The sequence below is a fragment of the Accipiter gentilis genome, chromosome 28 (assembly GCF_929443795.1).
Source record: "Accipiter gentilis chromosome 28, bAccGen1.1, whole genome shotgun sequence".
NCBI lineage: Eukaryota > Metazoa > Chordata > Aves > Accipitriformes > Accipitridae > Astur > Astur gentilis.
The window spans coordinates 4829597-4847977 of NC_064907.1; the positions used below are offsets into that span (position 1 = coordinate 4829597).

The 18381-nt window shown below is 46.5% G+C and overlaps 1 protein-coding gene across 1 annotated transcript in view; it reads left to right on the top strand.

Annotated features, from left to right (window-relative positions):
* The first annotated feature begins 12548 nt into the window (after positions 1–12548).
* LOC126051804 (protein ELYS-like) overlaps positions 12549–18381 on the top strand; it is a 38700-nt gene continuing 32867 nt past the window's right edge. The window contains exons 1-5 of the mRNA XM_049831496.1: positions 12549–12669; positions 13946–14199; positions 15130–15307; positions 16079–16286; positions 17618–17734. Coding sequence (XP_049687453.1) covers positions 12549–12669; positions 13946–14199; positions 15130–15307; positions 16079–16286; positions 17618–17734 — 878 coding nt within the window. The remainder of the gene's footprint in view (positions 12670–13945; positions 14200–15129; positions 15308–16078; positions 16287–17617; positions 17735–18381) is intronic.

Genomic DNA, 18381 nt, shown 5'->3' on the forward strand with positions numbered 1-18381 from the left:
TACCTGGACCTCGCAGCACCTTTGTGCTGCTTTTTGCTGCCCGGCTGCTCTGCCGTGCCACTGGCCAAGCTGTTTCATCCCTTGTAGTACTTCTCTTCTTTCTGTATTTTGCTCCTTGGTGAAGAAGAAAGGGGTTAAGAAGAAAGTTAGCATTTTTATCTGCTCTCTTTCCCCGCTGCTCCTCGTCTCGTTAGTCTCTGACGTTGGCAGACGCGGGACTCGTTGCTAATTGGAAATGGGTAATCTGTTTCTCTTGAGCTGGGAGGGGATTTTGAAGATGGTGTATGTGTCAGAGCACTGAATTTTTAGCTTTCCTTCTAAGGTTTATGCAGTTTGCCACTTGCCTGCGAACTACTTTCCCCTGTACCTTCCTCCTCATTGGTCTGGAGCCACGTGGCCAATTTCAGACAGGTTTGATGCAATGGGCAGGAAAAAAATAGGAAAAAAATGAGCACAGGGGAAGACAGACCTCATTCACTTTAGCGGCTCATGGAATAAGCTTGTTTAAACTCCTTGTCTAATGGCGATGACAGAAGCAGAGGCAAATGACGCCTTTATCCTGAACGTTGCAAACGTCTTAAGTCTACAGATGTGAGCTCTCAGTGCAGATTAAATTTGCCTGGCAAGTGGAACTCTCCGGGAATGAACTTCTCACCATGGTAAAGCCCCAACAACTCCCCCGTGCTCCGCCATAGTCGATCTTAATTTTTGTTCTATCCTTACTAAGCGTAACGTGGTTTTTTTTCTTGTGCTGGTCACACATTTTGGCTCTCTAAAACCAGGAAGCCTGGTGGGCTCAAGGTAAGAGAAGAGCAGCAGCGAGGTTTTTAAGTGGACGGTTTGAAGCTGGTGCCCTGGGCTATTTACGCACAGGTGGAGAGGTTAATGGAACACGGGAATAAGATGAGAAGAGCAGCTACGACTACCGTGAATGCCACCAGCCGTCGGCCTCAGGGGGTCGTCACCATCCAGTTGGAAGAGGTGTAGTGTGCAGGCACTGTTTCCACCGTTCAGGATAGCTGTTTAGCACTCTGAATGAACTCGGTCCTCTTAGATGCACCGTCAGAGGAACTCGTGGAAGTTCGTGCAGACGCAAAACGCAGGGTGGCTCTGTTTTACCTAGACCCACCCTTGTTTATTGGCACCTCCACGACAGCGAGCAGGTGAGAGCCTGTCGGGTTGCCTCACCCCGGGCTGCAGGGCCAGCCTTGCCAGCCCACCTTTTCGGCGCTTGCACGCTGCCCGCCACTGCTGCTCTCGGAGCGGGGATCGCCGAAGGCAGAGGTGTCCGAAACCACTGCCTGCCTGCAGGTTGGCTCCGTCTTTAAGATCCTCTGTGTGCCAGAGATTACAGGCGGTCTTTGAAAATCTCTCGCTGGTGTCCAGAAATAACCTACGGTGGTCCCTGTTTCTCTCTGGCAGCTGCTGCTTGCCCGTGAGCGCTCGGCAGAACTCCTGGGCTCGCGCTAACCAGCAGCCCTGCAGGGAGCAAGCTCACAGGGCACGGCACAAGGGCGGGGCAGTCTGCGGCACCGCCCCGAGCCCGCGTGAGGGAAGGCCGCAGCGCGGCGGTGGCAAAGACGTGACCCCAGAGGGTCGCCGTGGCCCGAATCCTGCTGTCCTCGCTGTGTGTGCCCCCGGCCAGGCGGAGGGGTGCTGGGTGAGCCTGGTGCTGCTGCTGACGGGCGGCTGAACCACCTCAGAGCAGCCGGGCCGGGGGAGGCGACTGCTCGCGGCTCTGCTCCGGACAGCGGGCCTTGCTGCTGTCGTCGCTCCCCCAACGCTTCTCCTCGGGAGACTGACACCGGAACTACCGTTTTCGCTGAAGTCCCCTGTCGACAGAGCTGGAGAGGGGTCTGCAGAGCCGCTTACGCAGGACGAGCCCGGGCTGGGGCTGGTTGAGGAGGAGGGGGCTCCGGCTGGCCCGGACGTGCGTGACCCGTCTCTGGAGCACACGCGAGCTCAGCTCCCCACGGCTGCTGGCGCAGGCAGCTCCGAAAGCTGCTCAGCCCTGGCAGGCCCGGCCAGTCCTGGGCTCCTCTGGGACGGGGATGGGAGGGAGACGTCGTCTTTGCAGCCGGGGGAGGTTGGGAGCCAGCGGTGCTTCCATACCCCCTTTCCGCGGGTGCAGGGGATGAGCGGCTTTGTCTGCTGCTTAATCCTGAGAGACGGTAGGTCATTTGCTTTGTGGTCCTCGTATTTAAAGCAATTCGTCGTATGTCAGGTGTTCCGATAGCGGTAACTGTCACAACCTATTTCCTCTGCGTTTCTGCGGAGTACCATTTTCTGTATCTTCCTTCATAATGTCTGAGCGACGGATTTGGTAATTTTTCCTGCTGTTGATACCGTATTGTAACAGATTTTTCTCGATGGAGCAATCGCCAAACAGCCAGTTACAAATCTGGCGGACTTGGCAGGAAGCGAAAGGCAGAAATCCTCTGAAGGACCTGCAGGAGACAGGCTGAAGGAAGGCAGGTGGGTAAATCTAAGTCTAACCACATTAGGAAATGTCACCAGGTATTTTTCTTCCTCTTTTTTGTTTGTTGTTTGTTTGTTTGTTTGTTTGTTTTTAAAATCCTTTCCTGTGAAGTAAAAATTAAATTCCTGCAGGTGAAAAATAGTTTTCCCTCCTTTCAGGATTCCTTGCCGTCTGGCTAATGAAGTTACTTAAATGAATAAAGCCTGAGATGTCCATAAGCGCAAACATACTGAAGCATGTGCCTAAGCATGAATATACGGAAGTTTCTAATCTGGTAGCCTCTTCCCCGCCGCCAGCCCCCCAGATTTGCTTTTCATAGTCATGCTTCTACTTTTCACTTTATTTTCCCTTAGTGCTCTGGCTGAGGTCGCTGCAGGAAAGAGGGCGGTGCATATCCCATACAGGGACTTGGTCCTGACGAGACTCCTGCAGTCTGCTCAGGGGGGAAGCAGCAGGACCATCATGGTAAATTGATTCTTGAATTTATAACCCGCTTTGCCCATTGAAATAGAATTGTGCGGCTCGGACATTGGTGAAAGGGAGTGTAGTTTAAAAGTTGACCTTGCTTCCTGTGCAACATAAAGGGGAGATCCCCTCTGCTGGTCTCAAAAGCTTCTAGCCACTACTAAACGCGTTACTCAAATGGAGAGCACTTCTGTTTTCGGAACAGAAATGTGGCTGGCACAAAAGAGATATCTCTGTCTACGTTAGAGATACAACCTCCGTTTCTTCTGAAAGAGTTTTCTGCACATCTGTGAAAATTTATCGACATCTAGGTAAATGTAGCTATAAAACTCAGAAGCACCTGTTTTATATAAAAGCCGTGTTCTTTACCTACCTAAAACTAGGCAGCATTATGAAACAAGTCCTTTTTTCCCTGAATTCTGAGATTATTGTTTGTGCTGTGCACCAGCGGTTGCATGCCTAAATGAGATGAAACTCCCCTAGGTTCTTCCTTGTCTCAGGTGAATTAACTGTATGCTCCAGCATCTTTGAAGAGGTAGTTTTTAAATAGGAAGTGCAATTAAATGAAAGATGGAAGAATATGAACAGAAAATGTGCACATGTGAAAAGGTTGACTGTAAATGCTGATACTCTCAAAACAGCTTACCTGGGTTTCTTCAAATGCTAACTTGCGTAATTCATCGAAGATGTTTTGAACAAATTGAAGGACAGATTCCTCAATTACTACTTGTACAAATACCATCAAAGTGGTTTTGCGCCTTTTTTTTTTTTTTTTTTTTTGCGTTGGTGCTAGCATTAAGGCAGAGTTAGCAGGATTCGAGCGCCTTCAGTATCAATTTTTGCAAAAAACCACCTCTGTCTTCTCATCTTTCTTTCTGTCTCATTTCTCTTCTGGCACAAGTGTTAGAAAGAGTTAATATATGGCCAGATTGCTAAGATACCTGGGTTCTCCTTTTCTATTTGAGCACTTAATGGTCTATCTTTCCACGTTAATCCCTATCTGGTTTTTGGTAGTGTTTAAAACTATTTTAAAAACCCTCCTTCAAAATCTAATGTCAGTTAATACTTTTCATCTGCTTAGAGATTGCGGCCGTTGAGTCCAGCAGACATCTGTTACGAAGAAACTTTGTCAACCTTACGATATGCTGAAAGGTACGCTTTCATAAGTTTCCCCTTTCTGGTCTTGGTGCACATTGCGGTCAGGTGCTGGGCAAAATGACAGAGGATACCAGTTCAACGGGACTGACAGCTTGGAAGGAAGAAAGGGTGAATCTGTCCATAGGCAGGGGCGGCACATTAAGAGCTTATTCTTTACCCTTATTAACGAACGGCATATGTTTTTACACCTAAGTTGTGCGACAGAGGTCACTCTATTTCCTCAGAATTCCAGGTCTCCCTCATATGTGTGACTTAATTGAGCTTCTTTCCTCCCCTTCCTCTCCCAGGAACACAGCACCTCTAAAACTAAGCTGAGGTTTGGGGTCCCACAGCCCAACCGTGGTTGAAACGTAGAACGTAGAAGTGAAGCCTGCTGCCAGGCATTTGTCGCCTCTGCTTCCCAATCCCAGAGCCCAGCGACAGTACCACACAGAGCTATTCCTTCCTGCCCAGGAGCAGCTTGCTTTCCCGGCCACTTTCCCAGTCCGTCAGCTCCTTCTGGAGGAGAAGGTTCCCTCTCTGCTCCCCTTTGCTCTCCTCCTGCGCTTCCTGGGCCTCAGGACTGAAAACCGCTCTCTTTGCAGTCCTTTCAGTCAGGCTTTTGCTGGGACGCCAGCACTAATGCCTTCTTATTCCCTCTCCCATAAAAAGAGGTCAGGCACTTACACCCCAGTCCGTTATCCCAAAGCGGATGAGGGCTCAGTGACCTTGTAGCCGCAGCAGCCTGGCTGTTCGCAGGTGTCAGGAGCAGAAGGTTTAATGTCTCCAGCAGCAGTTCAGTCCTGCGGAGAGCTGAACTGCTTTCATGTGCCGATATGAACGCAGACCAGCAAACTCCCCACGCCTGAGCCAGCTCCGTGCAGGGGCAGCTGGAGTTGTCCTTTGCCTGCCTCCCTGCTGTACCCACGCTTAGAGTGGGTGAGGTGTGGTTTTGAAGTATCCCATCCCATCTTGCCCCGCATACTAGAGGCAGAGCGGCTATGGCTACATTGCTGCAAGTTAGGGTTAGCTGGAGAAGAGAAGGGCTTTCGTGGGCTGGCAGGGGCAAAACCAAACCAGGCTGTGATTGCTGGTAGCGGTACAAGAGAGGGCATCGGGTGTTTCCACCGAAGGAGCAAAGTGGCTGTGAGACTTTTTCGCTTGTGAAGTTCCAGAGCTACATGGGAAATTTCCGAACAGGGAAAAGAACAAAACAAAACAAACCCCAAAGTCACGTTTGGTTGGAAACGTTGTCGTTTGCTGGGATTGTCTGGGTAACAGCTTCTTTTTTGTCTTTTATGTATTTCCATATTTAAAAGGGCAAAACGGGTGAGGAACAAAGCAGTGGTAAATGCAAGTCCCAGTGAGAAGCTTCTAAGAGAACCAACCGCAGGCTGAAAATAACAAACTGTTGTCCAGACTGGCTGGGCTCGGGAGCACAGGGCGACCAACAGCCAATGGAACACGTACGTATTTCAGCATAAATACAGCTATGAATAGCAAGCAGATTTTGACTTCCCAAAACATTATCAGGAGGCATTTTTGGTAATCTGTAACGCTGAAGAAGTATGGTGGGCATGGAGCTGAGGAGGATTCGCCGGGGTTGGCTCCTGTGCACGCTCTGGGCGCCGTGTTTTGTTGATCGCCTTCTGGTTAGAAGAGGACAAGGAAGATGGCAGCTTTCATTTCCAGTTCAGGATGCTGACAGCAGCAACAAACATCTCAGCTGTTCCGCAGCGAGGTGAGTTTGTGTCCCCACGTGCCATACGGTCCCCAGGAGGTTTGGGTTGGAAGGGCTTGCTCTGCAAGAGGCCAGACCGCCTCCCACTGCATGGCTTCCTCGCTGCTGGTCCTCGTCTCTCACGGGGTTTGATATTTTACACATAGGTACCCTGGTTAAAGCTGTCTTGCTGTTCACAAGAGGTGTGGTTTTTGCTGGCTGAGAACAAGTGGCAGATCTGGAGCACGCAGGCGACGTGGGAGTCCCGGCTGGAGGAAGCCCAGAAGGAGTGGGAGCACCAGCACGCTGCAGTGGCTCAGGCGAGTTTCCCAGTAATGGGCATCGTGGCCAGATACCTTAACCTCTGCTCTTCTGCTTCCGATGTTTTCCCCTTCTTGTCATTTTAAGACTCGTTACTCACACGCTTCTCTGCCAGCAATGCCCCGACGAGACCCTCCAGGGGCTTTTCAGCCTGGGTAAACTGGCAATAATGTAGTCCTGGGTTAAGGGTCCACAATATAATAGCAAATCTCGCATGAGTTCAGATAACAGAATATTCTGTCTACTTCTAAGTACCTTACGGTTTCTTGGTTTCATTTTGTAGTTGTGAGAAATCATGACTGAAATAAAAGATGCCAGTGAATGTACCGAGCCATGTCAAAGCAGCTCAGGCTTGGGTCGCTTCAAAGTCCTTGACAGGCAGAACCAGAGGTTTTCACTTTAAAACCAGTCATGAGATGAACACCCTAGAACTTGGGGCAGATGTGTTCTTTGCACTTTCTGAAAGAAAAAACCAAATGCAACAACAAACCAAAACCCCCAAAACCAAACCCCCCAAACCCAACACCCCCTCCCCCCCTTTTAGTTTTGGGCATGTTTCTGAAAGCAACCAAAGTTCACATGACTTAGCCAGAGAGAAGCATCTCAGTAGGAGGCTGTGGCGGTGTGTAAGAGCCAAGGAGTGCATGACGGGCTGCTCTGGGAAAGAAGGGGCCTGGTGGTGACTTGATGAATAAGTCGTTCAAGGCACACCTTCACTGAAAGGCCATACGCTGCTCCCCTCCCAGCTGCTTTTCACGAACCATTTTATTGCTTCAACATGGGTAACTGCCAAACAGAGGAGCTGGGAAATTGGCTCTCTGCATAGAGCGGCGATTGATTGTGGGAAGAGGGCTGGGTTTAATGGGGGGAGCAGAGCTTTACAGGAATCCAGAGCGTTTTGTGGGGGTCTCTTGATTTTTGCATGAAGCCTGCATCACGCGGCAAAGTTGCTGACTTAAACAAAAGTGCTTGATTTCTTCTGGCCTCGAGGTCTGGAGCTTCTGCCAATAGAAGGAAGCGTGGAGTCAGTCTTTCAGCTCTAGTAATTGCTTGCTGATGGTGTTTGGTAAAACTAGGGGAAATTCAGGGGCTGCATTCTGTCGGGAATGCTGAACCCCGTGTAGGGTGTACGGCTAAACGTGGTAGTTCAAGTGCCGCCTTAGGCCCATCGGTCTGGGTGATGGCATCAGTCTTGCCTGGCAGCTGTCACAGGTGTTTGGGCACACAGGGCAGTACCCTGTTCTGCTGAGGACAGCTCCTCATCCACTTGCTGCATCAGCTCGTTTTCCTGCATTGATTTGCCTAGGGTTTGCTTTTTGAAGACGGTGAAATGAACTTAATTGGGCTTCTTATTAGTTCTGTGTCTTCTCCCTAGCAAGCTGTTGGATATAGTTTTAGAGAAGTAATGGTGACAAGCCTTTGCTGGTGTGGTATTTTTTCACCTGTGTGGTGGAGAGAATACTTAAATTGGTAGGAGAGAGTCACGAAAAGCCTGGGCCTGTTGCACGTGTTGCCAATGTTTCTGCGGTTCAGCTTGTCAGGTTGCTGTTTGTCCAAGTACGTTTCAGAGCTAGATACTCAGAAGCCGTCTGGATGTGGTGCTGGGCAGGCTGCTCTAGGTGACCCTGCTTGAGCAGGGGCTTGGAACAGATGGCCTCCAGTGATTCTGGAAGGCCTTCTTCTTCCAGAAGAGAACTTCTGGAAGTTCTCTTCCTTGTGATTCTGTGATTCTAGAATTTGTGCTGGGAGGGGCAAGCACCAGGGCGATGGCACACCGGTGTGGTATGCTGGAAACGTCAGCTGCTGTCTCCCTCTCTTAGGAAGGCTGCGCCTGTGTTCTTTACTGAGACACTTGGCACCTATGTCTGTCCAGGTACGCCAAGCAATGTAAAAAGAGCGTAAGTTCAGGAGGGGCTTGAGGAACTTTTGCTAGCTTAGCCACGTTAGACAGGGGCTTCGACTCTTGAATGCAAGTATGGTCGTGTTAGAGAATAACCATAGGAGGTGGCTGGGTAAACTGGCTCCAGTGTCAAACTCTGAGCTGTGTTGGTTTTGTTTGTGTTTTCATTTGAGGGGAAGTCAAATCTATGGTCTTAGCTGTTGGGGGTTGTTGGGATAGAGAGCTGAAATTCTTCCTTCTCCTGGCCTTCTGCTGTAGGTTTGGGCTTGTGGAGCATCCGCACAAACTCTGCAGGAGAATCTGTAGGCTGCACTTGAGTGAAATAAGCCTGGTTGTGGAGTTCCGATACAGACCGTCTCTGTTTCGCTGGTGGCTTTTTAGACTAGAACTTAGGCCTTGGATTAAATGTAGGGTTGTTGCCTAAAGCATCGGGGCGGGGGGGTGTTTCTGCCTAAGTGGGAAAGAAATGACCCTGTGGTACTCACAAAGTCACCTGCTAACTCACTCACTAAATCCTCTTTCGGCAGGAGTAAAATATGGCAAAGCACAAATTCACTGAACCCGACTACTAAGGTGCAGAAAGTGTCTTTTCCGTCCACTGCTCCTCCAGCACTTGTGAGCTGCCTCCTGCTTTTCTGGGGAAAATGTCATTGAACCAGTCGTTAATTATAATTCAGAAAATTCTGTCATTGTCATCTTTACGCGTTATTCAACAAAGTGGATGCTGTTTTTCTCAAAAGAACTTAGTTTTTCTTCCGTTTCTTCTTCTTTGGCTTCGTCCCACTCTTTGTCCTGTTTCCTTGGAAAATGTGACCTGAATCGTGTCGCACACTGTTGTCCGTTCTCTGATCGCCAGGTAGCACTTCCCTGAAATCGCTTTAGCTTCCACATCTGGCTGAATGAAAGAATGACGCCTGTCAGCTGCAGCCTTTCTCAGTGAGACAGTGAGTCTCTACGCGCACGAGGGAGTTAAAAGTTGACTGGCTGTGTCTCGGGTGGTGTCCTTTCTAAAAGGAAAGGGTTCTGCAGCTCTCCTTGCAAACTGCGTGCGTAGTTTCACACGTGTATGAGCTAGCATAACGGCTTACTGCCACCAAATGGAGACGGACGAATTCCCTCTCCTTCTTCCCAGCGCGCTGTCCTGCCTCCTTCCTTGTGCCAACTTTCATGCTTGCTCGTTCTCTCTGCCAGCCAGTTTAACTCTCTAAGCTGGTGGAAAACTAGCTCCTCTTCTGGGTTCGTTTCCCGTCTGCTTAGGCAGTTAACCTGGCTCGTAAAGTGCTCTAAAAAGTGCTCAAGTCAGTGCAAGGTAAGCCACAGGAATACAGCAGGAGAACAAAGGAGCAGATGGAGAGATGGGAGGCGGCAGCAAGGCCTCTCTTCCGGCGGCAGTGAAGGCAACGTGTTTTGTGAAGCCGTATCTTCAGCTGCGACTGAGCGTGTTTTTAGCTTTTTCTTCAGTAAGCCTGTAACATTGTTGGCCTTTGATTTTCCTGGACTACCGTCAGTCAGAACTGACATCGCAGAACTCTGACTTGGCTGTATGTGATTCCACTTGAACATGTAATTTCTCTCTTTTTTTTTTTTTTTTTTTTCCTGGGGATTTTTAATCCAGAAGTCTGTCATCAGTCTATGACTTGTGGCATGTTCCTTTCTTTGGAAACAGTTCATGGTGTTTAGAGGTCATAAGTAGCAAGGGTGAAGAAGAACGGTAATTTTGGCAACTTGTGCGCAGACCACTTTGGTGTCGGATACAGCTGGGAGGTTGGATTCTGGCTTCCTCCTGAACATGGAGTAGGCCTGTGGCATTTTACACTGATCCGTTTTCTACCAGACAGAAGGAGGAATGTGACTGTAGTTGTTGTTTTCAAAGAGAGCAGAAGTGCAGTTAGCGTTGGATATCTCTCTTAAAGGAGAGGCTTCATGCCTTTAACCTGGTTCTATCTAACTATTTTCCCACTGTGTGGATTTGCCAGTAATCCTTGGTTTAACTTAGCAGAATGATGCAAGTCAAACATCCTAATAGCCAGGTCACTGTATATACAGTTCAGGCTTTATTATGGAGTTTATCTTCCTAGTTCCATATTGCCAAGCCAGATGCCTAGGAACAAAATGTTTCAAATGCCCATTGGCATACTGGAGGAAACCTGGGCATGCCTGATGGTGTAGCGTTTTCACGTGCTTTTCTACGCCGTTAATAACTGCAGTGGAATTAAATTTAAAGTTCCATGAACGGTCCGGGCATTGGAGTGCTACATATTTGGTGGTTCTTAGCGGTGGTATGGGCCTGATAAGCACATTTGATGTGTACTGTAGGCAGGAGTACACTGTGTCAAGGTGCGAGCTTTCCACCAGAGAAGAATTCTTTCTGATTTGGTGGGGAGTTTGGGGTGGCGAGTAGTTTGTTTTTACGCTCAACTCTCCCCAGTAGAGTATCTTAAAATTTGATGTGCAATTTGGCCACGCAAAGTTCTGTGCTCTTGGCCTGTCCAGGTAGGCAGTGGCAAAGGCAGGGTGACGCAGGGTGACTCTTGTTCTTCCTCTTCTGAAATTTCTTCCCGTGATAATCTTCTCTGGTCATTCCTCCTTTCTTATTCAGCATCACGGTATTGCTGAAGGCACCTATCAAAACAGTTGGACGTTGAAGGCCTTTGAGAGATGCTATTCACCACCCCAATAGATCTGTATTTGTATTTGGTATTATGGGTTACTCATAAACCATATTGATTAAATCATTACAATTAAACTGAGCCAGAAGGCTGGTCAAACTGTGGGGCTTTTTACTCTCTGGAGCCCCTGGATGCAGTGCAAAAGTTCATCCGGCTGTCACTGTGGAAGGATGACAAGTACCAAAAAGCAAACGCGAGAAAAGTGCTGCAAATGAGTTGTCCCACTTGGAACTTGACCTGTGCTAGTTGTGAATGCTGGCAGGGCAGTCAGGCTGGCTGGCTGCAGCAGCACCCTGCGATACTGGCTTTGCCATCGGCAACCTTTTTTTCCGAGGGTTGACTTGCGCTTAGTGCGGGACCCTGGCTCACACTGCCTGTGTTTCACGCGCTCGTTGTTTTCATGCTGGCAGAAGATACTGGAACGTGTTCTCAGGTAGAGTGCTTGTGGCCTGAAATATAGTAGATTCCAGTGCCCAGGCTTTAGAGCATAACCTTTCTCCACAGAAGTACAATTTGTGTAAATGGTATTATTTATAAGCGTTTCCCTTGAATAACTTTGTGTTGCTCCCAGAGTCTGGTCTTCAGAACTAGCTGTAACCTCCTATGCCGTAAGGAAAATAGGTTATTAGTGCACGCTGCAAGGAGCAACCATAAAACTTTGTTTGCGGGAGAACGTGTGTGCTACAGTTAATGCAGTGGGCTTTGTGTGCCCATTGAAGTGGCTGGCTGTACTGGTTTGTGGCATAGGGTAAGGGTTCTGTTTGATGCCCGAATTGGTCGGCACGTGTAACGCCCAGGAACAGCGAGCTACGTAGAATATCTTCCTTCTGAGACTCCATGGAGAAAGCAGTGCTATTTGAAGAGATGCTTGAACCTGTCTTGTCTTCCGGAGGCTTTTTCGATAACCCATAGAACTTGCAAGACGTAGTGAGCTAAAGTAGTTTGTATTTCCACGTGTGTGGCATATCTCTTCTTTAGCCTCCTATTCAATCTTGTAAGTCACCTGAGCTTTTAAGTGTGTGTGTCCCCCCCAAATCTGTCTTGACATGGTGAAATGTGAACTGTCTGTGGAGCACCGATAGAGGTGTGGAAACTGAAAGGCCTCGAAGTTTTTGTAAAATACTGCAGAGATGTGATAAGGACTGGCAATAGGAAGGAAAGGACTGGAATAAGGAATATGGGGATTTAAGTGTAGAAAAGAATCCGTGTTTTAAGGTGCTGTGTTACGTTCAGGTGATAAGTGTACGGAAAACTACTTTCCAGCTGATGAGCTATGAAAGTCTGTATTGCTTGTGATGTGGAAACATCAACAGTACATTATCTGGAAGAGTTTGAGAGTGAAAGTAGTAAAGGACTTAGTATTCCTTAAAGTTCAAAATAAACACACAAGAAGTGAACAAGACACAAATGATGCCTGAAATCTACTAGAAGACAATTGGCAATAAATAATGAAGTACAAAATCAAGAGCAAGGACAAATGGAAACTCATACCTCTTACTGCAGCGCTAATTGAAATACGCTTTTTCTCGGACCGCATCTTACTACAGACTTACATATCTGAGTAGACTTGAACTCGGTGTATTGTTTTTTTTCCTGTTATTGACCTTATCAATACCCCTGTGTCACTTTTTGTTGGTGATCTCATAGGCATTAGAAAAGTAAAAGCATTGTCCTTTTGCTCTGCTGTGAGATCAAAAACTGTCCTGAGTGCCATTTTTTGAAGGAAAAGAGCTACAGGAGCTGTATAGGGATTATTTGCGGCATACTGATGAAACTTCTGTCAATCTCAGAAAGCAAATCTCAGTTATGGCTGACATGAGTCTATTTTTGCATTTTTTTCTTTATTTACAGTGAAGAATGCAACACCTATCTGCTCAGGTAACGAGCAGTCTGCTGCAGTTTCCTGAGGTGACTACTCAGGCACTTGGGGAAGATGAGATAACCCTAGGTTCTGTGCTGCGCGGGAAGTTTTCTGGAGGTGAGCATTCTGCTTTAAATTTGGTCTCGGTCTGAAGTTCTTGTTGTCTGGAGGTTACCTGAAGCACAGGGTCACAGTATCGACTGTGTCAGGCTGGTGCTGTTAAGATGCATCAGGTTTCGAGAGAACAGCAAGGAAGGAAGTTTTAACTATTAAAAATGCTAATGTTAAAACTTTACAACTAGTAGAGTTAAACTTTGAAATTACAGCAACCTTCACCAGTCTTGTGCTATTCAAATAATTTACTTAAGCATGCTGAGTCAGCGGGCCTTCCTCAATGTCGTGGTCACTCAATTTTTAATTAAATAAAAGACAGTTTTCAAAAAAGTAATAGTGTTGTTTGGGCCCTGTTTATTTGTACCAGCTCAAGCTCTATGACCATCGTAACACCACATGCTGAACTAGTTCTTCTACAACGTTACAGAGGCACCCCCCCGTTACAGAGGCACCCCCCCGTTACAGAGGCTTTGTCTTTTCCTAGTGTGAATACAAACAGCAAAGGAAGAGGATAACACTGTTAAGCGCTGCAGCCATATTTCCAACGTATTTAACAGGGTGCAGATGAGTACCCAGGGAGAGCTGCTGAAAGTGGCTAAGCAGATTAGGTAGTTGACTTTCTAGGCGATCCACAAGTAGAGCTAGCTGGGTACCTGTCTGGTTGTCTAGGCTTCTGTTAGACCAGGTGGAATCCATCTACCTGACTGAAAGTGCAGTAATTGAGTTAATACTTCCTCCGAGTTTGTTCAGTGAAAGAAAATGTGTTAAATTCTTTCTGTCATCAGCCCATGTAAAAGATTAGATTTACTCATGCAGTGCCCATTTTACAATAATTTCTTGCTGCCATCCAAATCCCTGCCCCAAGCAGGCGTGTGTCAAGTAAAATTAATAAACTAGAAATGAATTGGTTTAGATTTGTTAACTTTGAAGTATGCTTTAAGACTCGTATTCCCGTATGTATTTAGACGATTTCTAGCCAAAACAAGCCGAATATGGGATGAAGACTCTAGATCAATATGTTGTCATCTTCATCCCGAACAGTCAAAATCCTTCAGTGCGGGAATGACAAGTAGAAGTGCAAAATAATGAGGTTGTTAACATTAAGAGGTAGTGCTGGCGGATCTCCATGGGTGATTTTAAATAATTGACCACAACTAGGGAAGTCGGTCTTCCCTTTGGGGTACTTTAATTGAAGGAAAGGGGCAGTGGCTGCAATTTTTCTGTTGTTTGCAATCTTGTGTTGGAAATTTGCTTTAGTTAGCTTTCTTTTCTCTTACAGGGAGAAGTGGCTTGGCATGGTTGGCGTGTGGTCCTCAACTGGAGGTAGTGAACTATGTGACGGGAGAGCGGCGCTCTGCTTACTGTTTCCGTGGAGTAAAGAAAAAACCTCCCACCATTCGTGTGGTGAAGGATTTTTCCTGGCAGAAGAGAACGGGACTGCTGGTTGGGTTGGAAGAAGCAGAGGGAAGTGTTCTCTGTCTGTACGACCTTGGAATATCGAGAGTGGTTAAAGCAGTTGTTCTCCCAGGAAGGGTACGTACACTTTAATCGGAGGAACGAAGCTTTTGCATTGTCAGGTGCTGCGTAATCCTGTTTCAGGAGAAGCTTTGGAGCGTCTCTTTGCAGGCAGTATTTCTTCTATCTTGCATTAGTGCAGACTGTCACTTCAGAGTATCCAGTCGAGAGAGCCTTGGTGTGGTGCGAACTCTTGGGCTTAACGGTACCATAATCTTTTGAGCTTACTGATGGTAAAACAAGTTTTCTGGGTTTATGGTAGAGCACATAGTTACCTAATTCTCCACTGCCACAAAAAGGCATTGAGAACTATCTTTTTTTGGCCAGAGTGAAAAAGAAAAAAACCAAAACCCCCTGTTCCCAGTGTCTGTAACATACATTTCCTAAATGCTTGATTTCTATATATGATAGAAATAGTGTCTTTAAAATATCTGAAACTTCCATAGTTGTGCTGTAAATGACTTAGACACATTCCCCAGAATCTCGGACTAGCAAGCAGGTGGCTTTAGAGCAGAACAGATTTTTATGTTGACTTAGGATAGGAAAGAAGAGCCGTTAGGGAGTTACTGATGGACTGTCGAAAGATTGACTTTCAGCTTGCCGTCCTTGAATCTCTGCTTATTGAATATTGTGTTTGTGTAGATGGGAGAGGCTGGTGGAATGTTACTCCTTTTTTTCTGTCTTCTATAACCCAGGAAGTCCAATGATGTAATGTCCCCTAGTCTCATTATCTGAATGTAAACAAGGATCAGTGCAAGTTAATAGAACATCAAGATTCACTATATTGTTTTTTTCTTGATATAACTGGAAACAATGCTTTGGTTTTAAGTCTTATGGTCCTCTGTAGTTACTTTCTTGTTTCTGATGTGCTAATTCTGGCTTCACTTTTGAATGATTTCTGTTTAGCTTGTCAAAGAGCTTAAATGCTAGCTTGCAGTTTTCCTGTAGGTAACTGCTATAGAACCCATAACTAATCACGGAGGACCCAGCGTGAGCACTCGGCACCTACATCAGAGTCTGCGATGGTTCTTTGGAGTGGCAGCAGTGGCTACAGATGTTGGTCATCTACTTCTGGTAGACCTTTGTTTGGATTTCTCTTGCAATCAGAATGAAACACAAGCCTCGGGTAAGCCTGCAGTTTTTAAACTTGAATTTGAGAGTGAGAAAACTTGTGTATAAACAATATGCATCCCACTTGGAAGACACTAGTGTGCAGGCATTTCTGACTGCTGATTACAGGTGGCGGTTTGACTTGGTGTAGTCCTGACCTGCTTAAAAACGGGAGTGACTTAATACTCCTTCTAATGTGATAAATGCCCCCCTGCCACCAAGATCCGTATGTCACTATGATGCTTGCCGGTGAGGTGTAGGAATTTTACCACGTTTTGTCAATGCAGCTGCCTGAGAGGAAGTGGTGTCAGAGGCGCCCTATTTCTTGGGAATGTTCTTCTGCTTCTGTGAATTGACTTGGGGCAAATTTTAGGCTTGCTTGTTAAAATGAATCCGACTTGTCAAAAATCGTGCCTTTGGATGACGGGATTCTCTAATTTGCATATTCGGATTGCATGCGCTGTTTTGGCTATTACAAGAGTGGCTTCAGGAGTTGGTGTCGCTTCAGACAGCTTCATCATGAGGCCCAAACGCGTGATTATTATAGAGTCCAGGAAGAATTTGTCTACGAAGGTTACGCTTTTACCTGGTTTTATAATACGATTGAGAATACCTGTCCGATCAGAGAGTTCCTCTGTTCTTTGGAAACATGCAAAAGAAAGCGTTGCATAAATGGGTATTTTGCCCGGGGCGGTAGAATTGGATGAGATGTGTTGTCACATCAGTGTTCAAAATGCAGCCTAAATGGCCTAACACATTAATTCATGGCGTGGTTTTGTGTGTGTAGGTCTAGAAGTTGCCACTAGAATTCCTGCTGAAGTTCCACAAAGAAGAGAAGCTGTGACCAGAGAAGGGAGACATCTCTGCTTTCAACTACAAAATCCTTCAGGAACAGCAATATCAACCCTGTACTACATAAGCAGAAGCAATCAGCTCGTTGTGGGTTTTTCAGATGGCTGCCTGTCACTGTGGAATATGAAAACTTTGAAGAGGGAGTAAGTAGGCCTTTACACCTGGCCATGCCTGGAGGTGCAGGGGTCTCAATTGTTTGCTTACGGAAGCATGTTCACGAAAGAGAACATTTTAGGGACTGAAATTTTGGGTATAATCTTGGAATGTTTAGAAATCCTCTTCTGAAATGACTATGAAAAGTCAAACATGGATTAAGTGGACCGCCTTCTCCCCAGTGGGCTGGGATTGTTTTCCTTCTTGTGCCTGTGGCTCGAGGGATTGTGGAAAGCATGCTTCTTTGGGTTACGTCAAGCAGTTTAGGATGCGGTAGAGCTCATTTTTCTAAGACGCTTTGTCCGATCAGTAGTGTTCAGGGAAGCCAGGAAATGTGTGTATTTTGATGAACCAGGTTTTAGGAATGATTTTGCAGAACCAGTTACTGCAATTAGGGCATACATTGTGAAGCTTAAGTATGTTAATAATGTGGGTTTGGTGGTAATATTCTTTAAAGTGTCCAGGATGAAACTAGTGAGACACGAAATATCAATAGCTGATCTGTGCCTGACAAGATATTCTTTCCTACATGTCAGCCTTGTCCAAACTAGGAGGCAACATTGTGTGTGAATGAAAATTTGCTTGGAACACTTGGAGATGAGGATAAGGGGCATGTAAATCTATAAGCAATAGAAAAATTAAGAGACGATTTTATATCTGCCAAAGAGCAATCGCACGTGAAATATGTGACCAAATTCAGATAGGGATTGGCTTAAGCAAACGTGCAGTGACTCACCAGAAACTGTTGGATGCATAAATAGACAGTGGAGGACTAATTGGGTGGCAAGAATAGATTGTGAAGATACACGTAAGGTTCAGAAGTCTGGAGGAAAAATGCTTTACGTAGCATCCGAGTGAAGAAATGAGAAAGTACTTGTGTTTGGCACTGTCCTAGATTTGTTCAGAAGATAGGCTGCATTTTAAGTTCAATATTGAAGTCGGCTGGAACAGGAGGAACAATCTTTTGCCTGGCAGCTGAAGTAATCATTTATGTTCTTCCTCCCTAGGCAGAGAAGGATATAAACCCAGGTTATTGCACTTGATGGACAGTAATTTCCTCAGCTCTTGACTGTTGCATAAAAAGCAGTCGCTTCCCTGACTCACCTGTCTTGAGATGGAAGTGTGACCTTCTGTACTTTGAGGATAAGCATGGAAGGATAAGCTCTTTTCTCAGAAGATGCTTCTACCCTTCCACAAACAGTTAGGGCCCATCGTAGGCTCACAGGGGTTTTATTTCCTACCTTTTCCCCTTTTCCTTTTTCTTTTTTTCATTTTTTTTCTTTCTTCTTCCCCCCCCCCCCGCCCCCCCCCAAACACGTAGGCACCACTCTCAGCTTGAAGGAGGAAGGATTCCTGTCTATGCTGTTACTTTTCAGGAGCCTGAGAATGATCCTCGCCATTGTTGCTACTTGTGGGCTGTTCAGTCTACACAAGAAAGGTGAATAAAAAGTTACGATAAGCCACGGAATGCATTTAAATTTTTTTGTATCTTTGTTCACATACAGTTGATACATGTATATTTGTTTTGTTTATGTAGCTGTGCAGGAGATTCTCTCAGGTATGGAAGGTGTTAAGCTTACAATGCAATTTTTACAGGATTTAACAGATGTGAAGAGGGACCTACTAGTGCCTACCTTCTGAAAGAAGGCAGAGCAACAGTGGCTATATTTTTGTGCTTGCATTCTGAAACGATTTCCTTTGTTTCTTGAGGACTGCTTCACGATTTGTTTGGTACTCGCACCATGGGATTAAAATACCATTACAAGTAGTTGGGGCTGCAGATCCCGAGCGCTAAACGTGCCAATGTGACAGCCGGCTGCCCCTAAAGGAGGGAGGTGACAGTATTGCGGATTATCTTGTGCCAACTTGCGCGGTCTTTGGAGCCTTTGTGAGCCAGGTCAGCTCACCTGGCAGAGACCGATCACTGTTCAGCAGCAAAGTCAATGGTTTCCTGCTGGGCTAATGACCCAAATCCGTATGTGGAAGGGTGCAGTGTGTGTATGCAAGAGAGGGGCTGGAACTTTGGTGGGAAGGGAAGGGAAGGGGAGAAAGATCTCTCTCTTTCAGCATCAGCAAGCTATTTAA